At 40.1% G+C, this 19,694-nt stretch overlaps 1 protein-coding gene across 1 annotated transcript in view; it reads left to right on the plus strand.

Moving 5' to 3' along the window:
• PARD3B (par-3 family cell polarity regulator beta) overlaps positions 1 to 19,694 on the plus strand; it is a gene marked incomplete at its 5' end in the record, with an annotated part of 298,721 nt that overhangs the window by 207,073 nt on the left and 71,954 nt on the right. Inside the window, one exon of the mRNA XM_082483978.1 lies at positions 12,178 to 12,474. Within this exon, the coding sequence (XP_082340104.1) occupies positions 12,178 to 12,474 (297 nt within the window). The remainder of the gene's footprint in view (positions 1 to 12,177; positions 12,475 to 19,694) is intronic.

The following is a 19,694-nucleotide window of genomic DNA, read 5'->3' on the forward strand; positions in this document are numbered from 1 at the left end:
CAACAGAAGCAACATCTGGCTCTTGCTTTCTGAACGTCTGAACTGAATGCTTAAGTTGCAGTGAATCTCAAATTTGAGTAAAATGAAATGGTTTCAGTTTTTATATTAAAGACTGAATTTCCTTTACCTCTCCTAAACCTTCCAGCAACTGAAGAGCGTTTCTCTCTTGTCTTATCAGCTCTGATGCTTGTCGCCTGTTCCCATAGTTAAAAAATCAATACATATGTTTTTGATATTTGGCAAACAGGTTTAATTTTGCAGCTGCAAGATGCCTGTGTGAAGGGGATGCATCTTACAGAAGTAAAAACATTTAGAGACCACTTTATATATAAGGGAATACTTGTGAGTGAAACTGCGTTCCATTTCTGTCAGCGTTTGTTTCATTATATTTAATTACAAACCATTTGTATGTTACTGGAAATCAAAATGAAAACAAGAATAGATGCATGCATGGAAGTATGGTAGAAAAACCAAATTGGTTTTGCATCAAAAGTTGAAACTCAGACTGTTACAAAAATCAAAGTATGATTTTTAAATGTGTAGTACATCTTAGAGCATGCTCATAAAACACACGCATTGTTACTGAATCCATGTAGCTTTTGTGCTTGTGTTATCCACTTGCCAAGTCTAAAAGCATTATTATGGCTGTTTATAGTTCATCTTGATGTCTGATAAAATGTTGGTAATTGCTCCTCTCACCATTAAGCTCTGTGCTAAACCACATGGGTTTGGGACTCCTGAGCGTGTGCGTCATTATTTATTAAGGGTTAATCCAACATGGTATATCTGTTCATTGAGTATTCCTGACTTTGCAGCGCAGCTAGGTCCTGTGGTTTAGACAAAATAAAGTGTTGGATGTGATCCCAGTTTTAATACTCCCAATTTATTATAACCATTGAACCCTGATCAGATCACGGATTGGATTGGATCCCAGTTTTTTAAATGTCCCAATTTATTGCTGGCTTGCAACCCTGATAAGAATACATATTTGATTAAGGCTTCAGTTTTCAAAAATTCCAGTTAATTACTTTTAGATTCTTATTAGATCATAGCCGTGTAGTATGGTATGTTGAAGTTATGAAAAAATTACTGGATGATGTTGCACAGGTCAAGGTCATAGTTTCATTTTGTGCTGACAGTATGAAGTTATCAGATTTCTGTTTATTACTGTGGCAGCACTTGTACTGGACAGGAGGACAGATTAATCCCAACCCATTGATTCTGCATGATTCTCATTTTAGGTCTGCTGCTGCTCTGCATACCAGAACATGTAATAAAAGCCTACCACTGAACATTGAGAGACTGGTGTTTGGTTATGAGTAGCTGAGGCAGGCGGCTTTCACCTACCTTTCATAGGTTGTGATGTGGCTTTTAGAGCCAAACAGCAATTTTTGAGCTGCTTTGTGTGGCTAATCCACTGATGGAGGACATTTTTAAGACAATATTAGGCTGAGAGATGATCTCAGATTGTCATAGCTCAAGAACAGTAAGAATTGAGGTTAACAGAATGGTGAATGGAATTGGCCTTTTTCTTTAGCTATCACAGTACTATTCCAGGTACTGGAGACTGATGGAAATAACGCTTTCCGGGTGTCATAGCCATGCCCTCTAAATTTAAGCACCCAAATTCTCATCCAAGCCATTTAGTGTCCTTGGTTTGCCATTCATTGAGGCACTTGTTTCACTTTGCTCTGGAGACCAGTTTTCACAAGCTGTGTCACCGGCCCACCTAAAAGGTCAGAGCAGCTCAGGGGCAATGGCCTGACTCTTTCTTGCATAAGTGGGCCAATGTGTGGTTCTTTTCTGTATATATGGGAGTCTTATTCCTTGACATTTTTTAAAATGACACTGTAAACCAGAAATACTGCTGTTAGAACCTTTTACAGGCCAAACTAATAAAGTGAAACTGGCCAGTGTACTAGCCAACCTGAGTAATAGAATGCTTTCTAGGAGACAGACTAATCTGGCCTAGGGATTTCTGTGATGTAGTACTGAATGTAGGTCAGTTCTTGCCTGCCCCAAAATCAATAAGGGCATAAGAATGACTTGGAAGCTGCATTTCATTCCTTGCCCTTCCATATGTGATTTATGACAGTCTATCATAAATCTTTGGCATGCACTTTGAAGTTGTGCCACAGCACAGAATTCCTGTTCTCAGACTGCCTTACCTGCAGGATAAAAATGAGAATACAACTTGTGGGGATAGACAGTCAGACAGGAAATCAGTTTGCATGTGTAATTCTCCATAGTGATCTTAAACCAAAATTCCTGAAAGTCTTAAAGCTTTGTCTGCTTAGTCAGAGCTGAGTTTTGCTTTCTAATCTGGGACGGTTAATTAGAAACAAACTGTAAATCCCAGACTAAAAGGTGGAGACTTTTCCTGTTCTTGAACAGAGAGATTCTGCTCAATAGGTTCCAGGTTCAATGTCATATGTCTAGAATAAAGAAATGTCCATGGAGTATCCTATCATACGGAGCTAGGCTTGCTCCTTCCACTACTAGGATTTCATTCAAGTCAAGGCATCTTTCTGCAGTTGCAGAGATGGTTGAGCAAACTCGTGAGGTCTCACTAGCTAAGTGGAGCTGCGAGTATCTGTGCAGGGGATGTTCCAAGAATACCCACCTACTGAAGGAGGAGGCCCTGGGGACTCTGTAGGTGTCAGTCTTGCTTGGTCTGTTCTGAGCTATTACTGCATATGGTTGTGGATGTTGGGTTTTCATGAGTTGTCAAATCAATGGTGTGCCTTTCCATGGTCATCACAGTGTCTCCGGTGGTTTTTTTTTTAAGATACTGTTACAATCTTCAGTCTTTTTGACTAATATCTGCTACAGCAATTGCTGGAGCTGAGCTAGTCAGCAGAAATGAGTAAGTCCATAGACTGATGTCTCTGTCTCTGCATATTTTTTCTGCAGGTATACTGCAGTTACTTTATACTTGTTCACTGTTTATCTGATGAACTTCTCTGAAATAATTCACTTGATGTCTTGATTGGAAAGGTGAATCTGTGGCTTTGACTGCAATTGGTATTGTTTCCATTTCTGACATTAAGTTCCCAATGACTAAAAGATAAGCAAGGTTTAATCTTGCTTTCTAGGAGTATTCTGTTATTTTGATTCTGTTTTCATTGTTTGTTCCATAATGAGCTAATGTTAGCAAATGGGACTCAGGTATGATGTACCAAAGTAATTTTGACAAACCTGGAATGATTCCACTGTCTAATCCACGTTGTCACAAAACGAGGAACATCCTGTTGACAGGAGACTGAGCAACCTGATATGTGTAGTCAACCTTGCTCAGGAGATTGAGCGGGGTGACCTTCAGAGGGTTCCTTCCAACGTAAATTTTTCTGATATTGTCACTTCAAAAAATAACTCAGGATAGTTGTGAGTAAAGAAAATTATAGTGTAGTAAAATACAGAATATAATTTACTTGGCTTTTCCAATAGTTGGCTTTCCATAATCTGCTGCATTTCACCCAGTGTACAACTAATGTGGAAAAAAGAGAGACAGAAAAACTTCCTCAGATTTAACAGCAAAGTTCAAATCCTGTTCTCATTGAAGTTCACAGGGTGGGAGAAAATGCACTGACCTCATTAGAGCCAGAATTTTCTTTAGAGGGAAGGATCCTGTGTAAGCTGGTAATCACTCCCTGTCACCTCTGAAATAAATGGAAGAACATTAAGACCTCAGTCTTGTCTATCCAAAGCTCTCACTCATTTTGTGGCATGAAAGGGCTGTGTTTCATCTTCGGTTTGTCATAATCTTAAATTTTAAGGTCAGTGTAGCTCTGTCTACTTCTTATGGTTTTCTTTCCTCCGTTTCATTACTTATAGGCCTCCAAAGGCAGCTTCTTTAGTCAGTTCAGTGTTATATGAATATGGGGTAGTTACCTAGAACAGGCAATATTTTATGTTTTGCCCTGGTGGTTTTTATCATTGTGCCAGTTAATGCTGATGTAAGATCTATCTTGTTTAGCTCAAGTTACAGTCTCTCACTCTTGTGGCTTGCCTTTTTTTTGTATTTCCGAGGCTGCTTCTGTTCTTGTTTACAATTACTGATACTAATTATGGGGGAGAAGATGTTCAAATTCAGCACAATAGAATGAGCTGGAATGAAGAAACACTTGCATAGCTTATGGGGAAGATGTTTTTGACAAATATGCCTCCAGTAGAGTATCCTGAAAGATAATACTAAATTAGATATTGTTTGAGTCTTGATGAGACCATATCAGATGTCCTTAATTTACTGGCAAGAGGTGGATTTGTATTTTATTTTTTTTTAGCTATGAGACTTGCCTGCCTCTAGAGTTTTCGTAGGTGATGGTTGAAAAAATACAAATGAGTCTTCCTGATGAAAGATGCAGGTTTGAATAAGATTGCTAATGTCATTATAGACCGTGTCTGTCTGAAAAACTATTATGAAATAAAAAAAATTTAAAAGCACTGTACTGAAATTATCTCCTCAGATATTCAAGTATAATATCCCCATTCCCATCAGTGATTATGGCTTATGAATATCTGAAGGCAGGATGTATTCGGTCCACTATTATGCAAATGAATGAAAATACAAGATTTTAGTTACCAAAATATATTTTGCTAGCAGCTAGAAAGGAATTAAAACATTAAACCCAATGGAAATCTAAGTGACCTCCTGCAGAAACAGGCTGCTTTCCTCTACACAACCCGTTACTCAATATATGTATGAATTAGGTAAATGAGAGACAAAAGCAGAAATGTTATGTAAAATCACAGTTGAAGTATTAAGATACTAAATCAGATGTAAATTGAGTAATCGTTGTGGTATGTAGATCTCGGGGAGAGTCACGTGAGTGGTGGAAAAAGCAATGCAAGAGCTTTTATTCTGCTGTTCACAAGGAATAACCAAATGAGTGGAAGAATGTTTAGCATCTCAAAAGACTTAAAGGATCAGGTCCTTTTTCGGAGTTTAGGTATAACTAAAACTGATTGTACCCACACTCGCTTACCTGCTCTTATTCTGCACCTCTTATTGCGAACAGAATAGAAATTATCCTAAAAGACCTATGGCCCAGTTTCTGTTACACGTTTTGTCTTTGCTTGTTATTCATCCTTCTCCCCGGGAACATCTTTCATTGACTTAGCCAGCGTATTGCTCATTCGTGTACCTGTTTGCGCTTCCACAAAGTCTATTGCTTTTCAAAGTCTATTGCTTTTAATCCACCACACAAGAAATGTTGCTCTATTAATCTGAAGTATAAAATAAGGTCCCTTTGTGAAATATGCTGGTTTTGTAAGCAACTGCATTTTCTGCCCTGTGTTTGTCTACTTAGATAGGCACCTTGAGGCTCAAATAATGTCATTCTTTGTGCTCTGCACGGTCTTAAGCACACAGTGCACGGTAAATAAAAAACCGTTGCATCACTTTTACACTTTCCCTGGAAAGTCAGAAGAAACAGGAAGACCCAGAACTCATGGGGAGTGCAAGGGAGGAGGAGTTCAAACACTTCAGGAAAGGCTGTGCTTTTTTTGTTGTGGGCCTATTTCCATCATTGTTCCCTGTCTAAAACTGTTCTGATGTGAAGCGCAGCCTTGCAGGTCTCCAATTAAGAGAGCCCATGATCTCTCCTGGGCCGAGCCTCCCACAGTTCTTGCACTGTGGCCAGATCTAGTAGCTATTGGTGCCACTGAGTTGCTTCTCATGTCTTCTGTTGGGCATCAGGTGCCCAGTGCCTCGCTTGGGGAGGGCAGAGCCAGGGTGACGTGCTGCTTCAAGTTTTGTCCTGATCCAAGGTGATGGCTTGTTAAACTGTGACTCACTGTGCAAAGCTCCTCTTGAGCTAGGGCTGGTGTTGGGCCTCCAGAACTGCAGGTTGGACTTCATCCAGTATCTTGCTGTTTATTTCCCATTGAAGGCAGTCTTTGGTTTCCACGGCTTTTAATGACCCTGGCCTCCTTTGAGCTACTGTGCTGGTAACATTGAGTCCTGCATTTTAGTTTTCACAGAGGCTTAGAGCACTGGTTTTAGAACCTTCAGCATTTTCTTGCTCCCCACTCGCAACTCAGCCACCCGCCCAGCTTCTGCTTGGTGGACCAAGAGTTGAGGAGTATCTCTTACGGCTTTTCCTAGCTCTCTCATTCCATTCCCAAAAGCATTTCTGGGTCTGCTCCAAAAGTCACTTCTGCTCAGCTTTTCTGGAGTTTTCTTGAGGTGGTCCATATCCCTTTCTGCAGCTGCCTCACTCTGCGTGTGCTGCAGTCTTTTAAGCCAGCTTTTGCCTGTCAGTATCTCTGTCACTGATGTCAGGCTAAAGCGTTTTACATTGTGTTTGTCACAGGCGGCGAATACATATGTGGTCATTGACAGTAGCTCAGCAGAAACACAATAACTTGTTAAGCCACAGTAACTCAATCCTGTGTCTGAGCTGCAGCTGGAAGGAGCTGTTTGGGCTGTTAACCCTTTTGTGGCTGTTGTACTCTAGGTTTATGCATCTTTTCATGTGTTGGTACATGAGAAATCACCATATATGATTTGTGTGGATGTCAGATAGGAAGACTGTTTGAAGGATAAATGAGAGTGTTGAAGGATAAATGAGAGTGTTGCCTTGATTTATAGCTCTGGGGTTGTGCTGCTGAACACTATGTAAGGTATAGAGAAGCATTTTCAAAATACCACGTCCCACTTCCAGAAGTACATTAGGTATATAGGATCCTGTCTTCATTTGACTTCCAAAAATAGGATGCAACATTTTGGAAATGTTACCTATAGTTCTATTGAGGTTATATATTTTATCAAACTATATTTTTTTTGCTGAAATTATTTGTTGTAGAGAAAGGTTCTAGTGATAGCTAGTGGGTCTTGAAAGCAACAGAAAAGATTAGGATAGGATACATGTTTGGATGCTACTGAGAAAACGATGGGTCACGGGAGAAAAAAAAAAAAAAAAGAGCATTGCTTGATACAGCACTTCTGTTGCCTGTCCTCTGGCTCCTTGTGTGCAAAGGTTGTGTTTTTACAGAAACACAGCTAAGGGAAGTTGATGTAGTTGTCATGCAGTGATTTAACTGGAGAGCATGGTGTTCAGGTGGCGGAAGAGAGCAAGCAGGACTGATATGGGATACCCAAAAGGAAATATATCTAACTTCCCTTCATTCTGTGTGAGTTTTTCTTTTCCCTTTCCCTCATCAGGAAGTTTGTAGAAACTTTAGTGCTACACTAAATTGTTCAGATGGTGACCTGTGCCTCTCCTCATCTCTGGTTTCACTGCCAGCATCATGGTGCTGAGTGACATTTTATCTTTTGTCACAAATTTGCACCAGTTGTTTAACCAGACCCATCCTGTGCTGCAAGTTTGGGGCTCTCTTGTAGTAATTGTTTGTTCATAATAACTGTAAGCTGTTTGCTGTGATAGCTGTGTAGATTTGGAAGATTTTTATTTTTGTGTGTGTGATGGGGAGTAAAGATACTGCTGTTTCAGATAGGGCAAAATGCAGAGGAAGGTGCAGAAATGGATATAGCAGAAGTAGCCTGCTTAGCAGGGTTAGCAGAGCATTACAGGACTGATGGAAGAAACAACACACTAATTTTTTTTGTACCTCAACGAAGAATTCCTGCGCACCTACTGGGATGTGCTATAGGAAAGATTGCTTTAAAACTGCGTGAAAACAGATGCTGAAACACAGTGAGGGTAGTTAAAACTTCACAAAAATGTGAAGAAACTTCAAAGGTGAAAAACACAAGAGAAGGCATGGAAGGACAGGTAAATCGAAAGAAAGAAAAAACAGCCATCTGATAGTTTGTTTCCCTATATTTGAACATTTGGATTGAAATGAAAAAGAGATCACTGAGCAAATTTTATAGATTTCTGTGGAAGAGTAAAAAGGAAACAAGAAATATTAATGCAATTATAATAGTCATATTGAAAAGATGAAACATTGATTATGAAGAATTTCACATAACCGGGTATTGACTGGTCCATATAATATAGAACAGAAATAATTGTTCTTGAGCAGGTTCGACTTATAATAGTGGCAGCAATTGAAGATTGCGTTCAGAAGGAGAACTTGAAGAAGCTAGGCTTATTCACAGGAACAAAAGAAAATTGTGGTGACCTAATTCCAGCTTTTGTTGTGCAGAATATATCAGTATTGATAGCAGGACAAATTACTCTCACTGTCAGACATGAAAGCAAGATTCACGTGATACTGCTGTGCTGCACTAATCTTGCTTTCAAATAGGTCTTAAATACCTAGGGGACAGGTGATGCATCTGTCCAAAGAATATTGTGGCTTATCATTTTCTGAGAAACTGCTGTGACTCTTCTCAGGACTGTGCGCCATGCCTTCTGCACTGTTTTGTGACAAGACCATTTCTTGAAATGCAGTGTCCTCCCATTTTTCTGCCTGTATCATCCCATATGGACCTGTGTGCCATGAAACTTATACCTCATGTGATGTATTCCTGCACTGAATAGTCTGTGTTTGGGCTTTTTTGGTCACTAATTGAGGGTGAAGCCCTCCACAGTCTCCCAAGTTTTTAAGAACATTCTATGCTTTTTCAGAATTCATCTGGAAGACAGCAACAATCTCAAAAGTGCTTTATGCATTTTAGTAGAAGGGCAGGATAATCAGATGCAAGGACTACTACCAAACTGACAGTTAGTGGGTGCAGGAGCTAACAGTTACTTGTGTGATTATTTTTTTTTAAACAAAGATAGTGCCTTCGTTTTTACATTTCTGACACAATCCCATGTGGGACATGTAAAATATTAATCCTTCTCCAAGAGGGTTTCTCTTGAAGTGTCTGTGTGTATGAAAGATGGAAAACAGCAGTGTAGACTTCCCTCCCTGCTTCATTGATGTCTGAGGCCTTATTTGCAATGGAAATCTACCCCTCTCCTTGTAGTACAAGTGCTCTCGGACGATGAGCTACCCGAAAAGGTTGGGTTTTTATATGAACGGACCAAGTGATAGCTTTGCCCCAAATTCCTTTATGTGAACGATGAATGTGATGTTTCACTCACGGACACATGCAGACTGGCTCCCTCCACCACTCCCTGCTGCATAATCTCTCTTTTATCTTTATTCACAAACCCTTAGAGGATAAAGGCTTTCCACACTTTCAGCTGTTCTCTAATTATTACTCATTTGCTAGCAATGGTTTGTGGTTTAGATAGACATGCAAGCTGACCGCTGCTTTTTAGTTTCTGTTTTCATGCACAGCTCCTCAGTGTTGACTTTCTCCCCATGCCATTGTCCATTGCTTTATGAAAAGTATGACTTCTACCAAGGTCTATGCCAGTGTCACCTTTAGGTTTACAAAGAATAAGCTGTATGTCCCATTGTTCTGTAAATGCCATTAAACTCTCGCTGTCCCAAGAAGCCATCAGCCAGCTAAGCCAGTGCAATTGGCAGCAAAATGACAGAATATGTGCCTTACTAACTGAGTTTATCACATTTTCACACCAGACTATGCCCTCCAAAAGATCCTCCAATAAAATCTCCCTTGTGGATAGAGTCAGAATTGTGCAGAATCAAAGGCTCATTCTGAAGTCTGCGACTTCTTCAAGATATTGCTTTATTCTGGGTGAGGTTGCACTTGAGGATGGTGCCTGTCCTGACCTGGGCCACCATTTAACTTCAAAATAGGGAGCGTGTGTGGTGTGAAAATCTGAAGCAATAGAGAAGTGGAGTAAAGGTTATTATGGGAGGAGGTGATTGTACAGGGAAAGAAGCTCCAGAAAGAAAAAAAAAAGGAGAAATTCTTAGGAATTCTTAGGAAGCCTCAATGCAGAAACCTGAGAGGTATTGAGGATATAGGTGGATTGTAGCTTATTCCTTATTATTATCCTTTCATCTCTAAGAACTACTGTAGTAGATTACATTAAGTCTTTGTGAGTATTTTTAATGATATCTAAAGAAAAAATAAAGAAAATAAACTAACTGGGCTGGGATCGGGAACTTGAGGAAAAGCAGAAACAGTGTGTTATTCTCTCTCATGGTCTTTATATTGAAATATTTCATAGAATCATAGAATATCTCAGATTGGAAGGACCATCAAGTCCAACTCTGCTCCTTTCAGGACTGCCTAAGACTAAACCATATAATAAGAGCATCACCCTGACATTCCTTGAACTGAGAGATTTGGTTCTGTGACCACTTCCCTGGGGAGCCTGTTCCAGTGACCAACCACCTTGTCAGTGAGGAACCTTTTCCTGATGTCCAATCTGAACTTCCCCTGACACAGCTTCATTCCATTTCCTCATGTCCTATTGCTGATCACCAGAGAGAGATCAGCACCTCCCCCTCCGCTGCCCGCCTTGAGGAAGGTGTAGACTACCATGAGAGTACACCTCGGCCTTCTCTTCTCCAAGCTGAACAAACCAAATGACCTCAGCCACTCCTCCTAAGTCTTGGCCTTGAGGCCTTTCACCATCCTAGTCACCTTCCTCTGGGCACACTCTAATAGATTGATGTCCTTATATTGAGGTGCCCAAAACTACACACAGTACTCAAGGTGGGGCACACAGTACTTCAGTACTAGGGAGGAGAAAGGTTGTCTTCTTCACTGAGGGAAGGCAGAGTGGATAGTGGGCATCCCCTTGACTGTCAAGGACTGAATCATATGCAGGATCATCCTGCTGTAAAGTATGACTACATTTTAAGTGTTAAAAACTAGTATGACCTCTAGATATGTCCTAGCACAGTTAATGGAGAGGTGCAACTGGAAAACATGCATGATACACATTAGTGTACTCGAGTATGTGTGTAGAAAGGCATGTTGTTCTCATCAGAACTATTTGTGGGCCTTTTTAGTTACAAATTATTTGAAAAGTAGTAGCATTTATTTTGAAAATACAATTCTAATGAAACAAAGTAAATGGTATGAATCCCATTCTGCACTTAATAGCTCCTGTCTGTCAGACTGGAAGCTCCCAATGCGCTCATCTGTTTCTTTAGGGAACCATTTTCTCTGTGCCTTTTAAAGACATTCTCCAGAACATCTTCATTTTTCACTGTGCAGAGTTCTGAGGCCATTATGCTTTACTGGGGTAACCAAGTCTGGTAGACCCTTTTTACTTGCTCTCCTGTGGTGCACATTATACTGTTCTTTCTACGCTGCTGCTGTACTTCAGATACAGTCAACAGCAAATGTTGACTTCTTCTTTCAGGCACTGCATCCGTGTATGTGTCTTCCATCCTTTGTTTTTTCCTCCATGATCCATTATTTTCTGTAAATGCTATTTATCCTGTACTGTGGTCAGCATTCTGCCAGATCCATCTCACTGCATTTAATTACGCTATGTTGAAGAGTAGCTGACCAGTTAACAGAAGTTGCATGGTTGCAAAGCCTTGCGATAGGCTTTTTTTCTCCAGCGTGAATGTTGAATCATTGAATATCAGCAGAGTTTGAAATTTACCTGAATATATTTTACTATTCCAAAGAGATTACACAATGGCCCTGATTAGCAGCAGCATTTTGTAATACCACTTAAGGCTTTATCACAGTGGAGTACTGCCAGTAATAGTCTTTAATTCACTTATATGTACCAATTCATCTCTGTCAGGTTTCTATTAATTTCTTTGCTGTTTTACTTTGTCCCTATCCCCTAGATAATAAGGCATGATTTCCACATTTATGTAGCCAAAATAAAATATTAAAAAAAAATTAAATCTTCAGCAAATTAACTGTGGTCCTTTGATTTGAGACAACTGTGCCATCTCTCCATTTACGTCCGCGTTTAATCCACTTTTCACAAGGTAATGTATTTAGGAGAATCTAGGTGGCTCAAGCGACCAAAGGGCAGTAACAATTTTACTGGTTAATTTAGATAAAAAGTTTCAGGATTGGGTTAGGTATATTAACTGCAAATTGGAGGGTAGGTGTAGAATTAAAACTGTATGTGTTCGTGCGTACATACACACACATACACACTTGTGAAAAGCCACACTATATTCAGCATTAATCTTTTTTTATCAGAATGATGACCAACCTTGGTTACAAAGATGATTTCCAGAGGTAAAGAGCAAAATTGCTGCATGCACCATTTTGTCTTATCTGGCACCAATTTCACAGTGCACTAGAAGATCTAAACTGTTAGGTTTGGGGTTGGTGCTCCAAATTTATGTGATGAATCGGTGTCTGTGGTTGCTGTTGAAGCAGATCCAACTGCATATTTGTCCTTTCTTTTTCATTGTTAGGATTGGTGCAAAGCATCAGGAGTTACGGCAAAAGCAACTAAGAGGCCTGAGTGATTATTCTGCTGGTCCTGGAGGACCTGACATGGATGATGATGAGGTGGATCCAAATTATGCCAGAGTAAACCACTTCCGAGAGGCTTATCCAGCAGCAAGCATATACAGACCATCTTCACCAGCCGTAGCAGAAGCCTTTGTATATCCACGTGATTCTCCTTCAGCACCAATGGAGAGGGAGCACTTGGAAGGACTGTATGCAAAAATAAACAAGCAGCACTACCCACAGACTCCTAGTGACAGGTAATATTGCCACCTGGCATTACAAACAATGATAGCTTGGTGGGGAGGAGGCGTGGGGCTAGGCGCGTGGGCTATTCAGATGTGCCAGACCCCTGTATTTACTGCCTAGGAAGCCATGGATTTCCTCTTAACCAAAACCATGATTTGCTGCAGCAGTACCCCCAAAACATCTGAGCAAGGCAGCAGTCAAACAGAAATCATTAAAGTCCATATTTCACAAACAGAATGAATGAACTGACTCCAGTCCAATTCCTGCACTGCTGAGAGAGTGTTTTTCCCTCTTTCGATGGGGAAAATTTCTTACCCTGCAGCAAAAATAAGCACTGTTTTCAGATCCCTTTCGATCCTGCTGATCATGAGGTGCCTATTAGTAACAGGTTTTGTATGATAGCATGATATATTGCGTATGTTTACTGCTCAGTTTTCCCGAGCTGTGTGATATTACACACTTTCAATTAGGTTGGGGAGAGAACTGGGAATCGTGGCGTTTTTATGCAGACTGTGAAGTGTGGCTTCACAAGACTGATTGCCTTTCATAGCCTTTCCAATAACCAAGTGGGAAGGAAAGAGCAATTTTTAATCCTTACTGTCAAGCTTCCAGGTTGATAGCATTAAAGAAAGATGGTCAAGTTTTTCCCTGGGTTAGAAATAAAACAGAAATTCCTTTGAGTTGATGATGTAGCCACCATTATGACGATTTTAAAACTGGTTGATTCTGCAGTTTGGGGCTAAAAGAATGTAAGACTTCATTACTGTCACGGTGTTAATATAATGATGTTGGGTTTTTCAAACCAGCGTATGAGTGTGTAGGCAAGACATACAAGTCTATGTGAAAAGAAGAGCTGACAGAGTAAGACATGGGGGACTTGAGGAATTGTTCATGCTTTGAGTTCGTATTACAGTCTGAAGTGTCTCCCCATAGCCTCAATCCATGCTATGTGATACCACACTTGTTAATTTTGGAGAGATATGTGAGCAGAGATATAGGAGTGTTTTCTGTTTGTGGCATAATCGTACTTTAAAAAAGTCTACTGAGTCATTGCTTTAAATAGTAATAAAACACTTCTGACATAAGTGTTTGTGGCAGGGAATGGGCCAAGTATCTCTCTTTTTCACCTAAATACAGTATGGTAGAAATCTTTCCAAACATAATGACATTGCTAATTTTCTTCTTCCATATTATTAACTCTTCTTCTACTGCGTAAGGGTGAAGAGGGTGAAATAAGAGGTAGTGATCGCAGTTTTTTGCCATCTAGCAGGTTTTGCTTTACTAGAAAAGTCTTGAGGCCATTGTCACTGAAGTCACATGAACATTTGTATATAGTGAGGGGATCAGAAACCAAGTTCATACTAACTCAGTAAACTAAGATCTGAGAATTCCCAGCTGGAGGGAGTCTAAATTCAGGTTCACGTATTTTTCAAATATAAATATATACAGATGTAACTCAATTGGAATAAGACATTGTCATAAAGGTTGCTTCATAATATCAGTTTTAACAGGGACTTTATAGCTTTGCATTTTAAAAATGTCATCATTTGGGAAGTGTGGTCTATGCATTGTTTTTTCCATGCAGCAAAAATAAATGCTCAAGCCTTTTTCTCTGGGCTCTTTCATTTGATTGTTTGTATTGTGGTTGTAACTAAACTGAATGAACTCTTGGCTTGCTATGTGAACAAGATTGAAGTCCCAACCAGGTTTGGATTTGGTGCTGGGATCCTGGATTTTTCGCTGTAATTGCATGATAGCGCGATAACTCAGTGAAAAACTAAAACATCTAACAGGCAAGAAAAGTTACCTCATATCTGAGCCTGTGATCAGAAGTCATGCTGAGAGGCAGTTCCATCTGTGTTGATTTTGTACTGAATGACAAACGGTCCACAACAACTTTGCTTTGTTGAATTTCTCAGGCTTGTAAAGGCCGTTTAACCAGATTAGGAAAAAATAGGAAATGTGGGATTCTTATTAGGCTGCCTTTGTTGCTTTTTTTAAATCTTTCTTTCCTTTGTCTCGGAGACAAAAAGGTTGTTGTTATTCGCCAGCAGAAAATGTGCCAAACGTGAATAATTTTATGTGAATTTATGCAGTGGGTCGTGAGGTCTCAGCCAGCAGTTGTTGAATATAGTGGCAACTTCAGGCAAGGAAATCTCTCTGTGCTAGAGGGACAGTTATTGAAAAGAGAAAGAGATATGGAAAGAAAAATCCCTGGATAACATGTTAATTACAAAAGCAAATCTGCTTTCAAGGGTCAAGTATGAAAACTACCTTGTCTGCCTCAAAATGATGGGAAAGGGCTATAATGGATGCTTATTAGCCAAACCAAAGTTATTTTGTCTTTGCAGGGCTGAACATTTATCAAGACATTTGTCACTTAATAGCTCATGCTTTGGTCTTGCTAACACATGCATGCTCTCTCTCAAAGTTTTGCTATTATTTTCACTTTAGATGGATGGCTTTTTCTCCCACCTGTGACTCTCGACTTGTGATATGGTGTGGGGAGACTTGATCAGTGACCGAAGTAAATGAGTTTTGGGATAGAAGGGGGATTTGAACACAGAGAGAATAGATTATTTGATTTCAGTCTGGGAATTCCAGTTATGTGTCGTCATGATAGAGAATTAAAACTCAGGATTTGAAACAAGAAGTGCATTTTTATTTTATTTTATTTTTGCAGGGGAATTTATTAGCATAATTAAAGCCTTTTAAAATTTGGAAAGCGTTTGTAAAGTAAGTAGCTTAGTGGCCACATAAGTGCTGTTCACAGTTGGCATACGCTTACCTTACCTTTTCACATCACCAGAACCCATCTAGTGTTCCTGGTTCATTCTTCTCAGTAGATTCGCAGTTTAAACTGAGAATCTCCCTCAGTATGCAGAACAGCAATAGGCTGCACATGTATGAAGCCTGGTGCTTTAATCATTATGAAGTATGTTTGCTGCCTCCAAGCACTGCTCCTCAGGGCACACACAGACCTGCTTCACATTGCTGTTTGCATACTAACGTCCCCTTTACCTTCACTTGGATCTGGCATCTCAGGGGTTTTTTGCTTTGGGTTTTTTGGGTGTTTGCTTTGTGTCTTATTTGCAACTGTTGTGTAACGTTCTTCTGCACTGCTTCACAATTGTTGATTTTCATTCCGACGATGACTATATTCAGTGAAATAGATGTAATTTTTTGTGTATATTTTGCTGAAAGCTTTGGAATTCTTAACTAAGAGAGGTGCTATATAAATGTAAATTGTCCTTATTAATGAATATCGCGAAAGCATTAGCATGATCAGTGTATTCTGTGAATGTTAAGTTAAAGAGGGTGAAAAAAAATTAGCTGGCAAAATCACACATTTCTTTGTAAATCAAGCATTTTTCTGTTTATTTCTAATTAGCCACAATTTTCTGTAATGCAAATGACATCCCAAAGGATGGTGCAGCCTGCACAGCCACCTTGTGCAGCTGGGGAACTCGCAGGGTCTTTGCCTGAGACACTGTACGTTTCCCCAGCCTGTGACAGAGGCTGGGTGATCTGTGGCCCATATGTTCCCGAAACGAGTGGTAAGTCACATCACTCTGAGTTTAGTCATCAAGGCTGTACCATGACAGCGCTAAGTTGCACCACGGCAGAGCCTAGGTGTCAGACCAAAGCCAAAAGAGCATATGCACAACGCTATTATCACTTAAATGTCAGGCATGTCACATGGTGCAAGCCTTTCTCACGTTTCGGATAAGCAATTTCCTCTTTTTTCCTCCCTTAAACATGGTGCTGTCAAATATATCCAAACACCCCAAGTACATCTCCGGAAAGGTTCTAGAGACTTTGCTCGACTTATTTCCTCAGCCCAGAACTATGAAACATTTAAAGTCTGATGCCAAACTCATTGCCAAGTATAATTCTTCATTTATTTATGTGTCTTGTCTTGGGGAATTTCAAAGTGCTGGTCTGACAAAAATGAATACAGTTTTCCTTTGTTTAGGGAGAATAGATTCAGAGTTGTATCTTGTTGTAGATTTTAAAAAATACTAATAAAAAACCCAACGCTTTTTTATTACATAGGAGTAGAGTCCAAAGCCCCGGTCCGATCCAGCTTTCCGTTTTTGGAGATGCTATGTTGGGTCGCACTGTGCAAGATCTTATACTCTACCGTGTTAATTAATTAATTGAAAATGGATCTTCATTATTTCAGAGTGGAAACTTCCACTCTTCCAGAATGTTCAGTCTAGCAGCATACAAAGTTAAAAACGGGGAAATGAAACCCGTACCTCTGCGCAACCCTAACCCTGCCCCTCACCTCCCACCCTCAGAGCTGGCCAGAGTCATGAGGGAGAGGGGCAAGACATTGAGCAGTTTCCCTCTCCCTGGAAAGGGTCAAAGGAAAAAATTGCTGTGCGTATCCTGAGAAACCAAATGGCAAATGTAAGCTGTGTGTAAGCCTAAGAGGAGAGTAAAGGGGTCTGGCATTTTGAAATTTAACAAAGGGAGCATTTTTAACTAAAAAGTAGGCTAAATGCTTGTCTTTTGGGCAGGTGTGGGTTGCTCCCATCCTGCTCAATCCAAGGCCACAGGAATCCAGAGCGGCACAAAAAAGGCTTTGTTCAAAAAGGGTGAGTTAGAGTTGCTCAGGTATGTTACTTGGTCCTATATTTCTAGTAAGCCAGAAACTGAAATTTTCTTGATCTCGGTACAAAGTACAGTTGGCATTGCTCACTGTGCATCCATCTACACCACCTTTTATCACTGAACAGCAAAAAAGCAATCCACTGCTCCAGGAGCGGATGATCCTTTACTGAGAAATGGTTATTCTTTAAGATGGATAGTGTGGAGGCAAGGTAGAAATTGAATGAGGCTGTGTAATATCTACATACTGTTTGCCACAATACCTTGTGTTACACTGGAAAGAGTATGGTCATGCATCAAAATATTTTGATTTTCAAATCATGGCAAGTATGAGGAAGCCATGCACTCTCTCTGACCACATAGCCTCTTCTGCCTGGTGTCCTAAAATCATCTACACTGTTTCCTTGTCCTTTACTACCCTCTACCTTCTGGGACTGTCCTCTGACTCCTTTACCTCTGAAATTTATTTTTTCTGAAATGTACCACGGGGTCTTCTGAACTGCAATCCAGTCACTGTTCCCCATAATGACAAAATCAGAAACTTAATGTTTGTCAGCTTACTGTCCTTCCTGGCTAACAGATTTCTGACAGCAGTTAAATTCAAGCTGCCACTGGCAAGTACAGCAGAGGTTCAGTGGTTCCTGGAGGCTCTCAGTAGAGGTGTCCCGCTCATGGGAGCAGGGCAGGCCAGAAACCCCTTTGGCCACCAGTTCCAGAGGAGCGTAGGTTGTGCCACTGGAGTTATACTTGTACTGTGTTTTTTGCTCCTGATACTATTTGTGGTTTTCTTCCTCAGAAAGGACGAATGGGTACTGCATACTCACTATGCTAACTAGGAAAAATGTTGCGTACCTGGACCTCCTGGGACACGTTTAAATGAGCCTTAGTTTCATTTCCCACCTATATGGGGAAAAAAAAGAAAATTACTGGGAGCATTCAAGAAAAAATGCTTTACAGAATAGGGTTCAAAGAGCTATTTCCCAGGAACTCTTCATACAGATCCTTCCAACTTTGGAACCCTAACCCTATCGTTCACTTCTCACGGAAACCCCAGATTTCATGGAACTCAGGTGACCTTGAGCATTTTAGAGCATGTCTAAGCAGAAGGAAGTTGTCAAACTTTAACCAGAGCAGAGCTGCCACTGCTGTGTAATGTGCGCATGCTTGTTCGAGGCCATGCATTCTTCAGCAGAAATAAATTCTATCAGGAATAGTCACAAATCTGCCTGTGTGCATCCTGCCTGCTAGGGTTTGCATTTGGATCACCTCACTTATTGACAGATGTGTAAAATTTTATATACTGCTCTCCCACAAGTCCCCTGTGACTGTCCTGCTGCAGATGCTGGTGAGCCTGAGTTTTGGCAGCTGTGTTAAGCATTCATATGCATTCAGGCTTTTTTTTCCCCCTCCAGCCCTGTCTTTTCTTATGTGATATATTATTGCGTGGAATTATTTTACATTAATTCTGCCTATTTGTTGGTCATGTCCCATTTTTTCAGTCGTTTGGATGCAAATGCAAAAGATAGGTCCCTGGAGAAAGAGCAGGTCTGTTACTGGAAGATGAGACCATACCAGAGGATAGAGTGAAATGCAGATGGTGTTGTCAGCCTCTTAAATATACAAATAAAGACAAAATGAGATCGTCCATGCAGCTGGAATGAAATCATATGGCCTTGCATGTGTTCCTGCCATGGCGTATTTCCTAGTGTGAGCAAGAGATGCTAAATCCTGTCTTAGGCAGGATGTTGTTTGACCAAAAGCTCATACTTGCTCCTTTAATCAGCAGCAGAATAGCGCGTGTGTATGTATTAACTTTTCTCTGCACAATATTTTTTTAACAAAACAGTATTTAATTTTAAATGCTAATATGTGTGTGCGGTTAATTAAGAAACCAGAAATGACTATAAGGCTGGTAAGATCCCAGAGAGAGAGAGGAAGATCATTACATTTCTGCTCATAGATAGCTATTTGTGAACCAGCTGATAATGTGCAAAATTAAGATTTCATAAGTGGCATTTTAAATGAATGGTTAATGGCTGAAGATTAATTAAACAGTCAGAGTTGTTCAAAAGAGAAGCTGTTAAAATCTTGTTTATAGGCCAGTCACTTCCATACTTAAAGGGCAAACCCTAATAGCATGTGGTATTTCCATTTAGCAGCCAAGCTATGTAACCAATGTAACTAGGATATTTTCCTCAAACAGGGAAATCTACCTTACTGGTTACACATTATGGATGGACGTAGCATTGTGTACTGTATTGTCTTCTTCCTAATAAACAGTTGTCTCGTAACAGTACAGACAGAGAAATGCATTTCCTGGGAGAATTTGGTAATGTTAAATAAAATTGCTAAATCTTATTTTAATTAAAGTGTAAGGGGCCAGGTTAAATCTGATGTGGTTCTGTTTTCCCACTGCTCTCCAGTAGTCCATTCTACTTCATACACTTAAGGGTTTTCAAACTGCCCAGCTTTTCATTGCTCCAGGTTGTCTTCTGTCAGAATGAGTCTCTTTGGCCCCATCATTGGCCTTGCAGAGTTGTTCTAGCTAAGGGGGAAAAAAAAAATAAGTATGTTTTCAGTCAGGTTTATTCTGCACTGCAGTTCTGGTTAAATG

Source organism: Vanellus vanellus (assembly GCF_965231255.1).
Source record: "Vanellus vanellus genome assembly, chromosome: 5".
NCBI lineage: Eukaryota > Metazoa > Chordata > Aves > Charadriiformes > Charadriidae > Vanellus > Vanellus vanellus.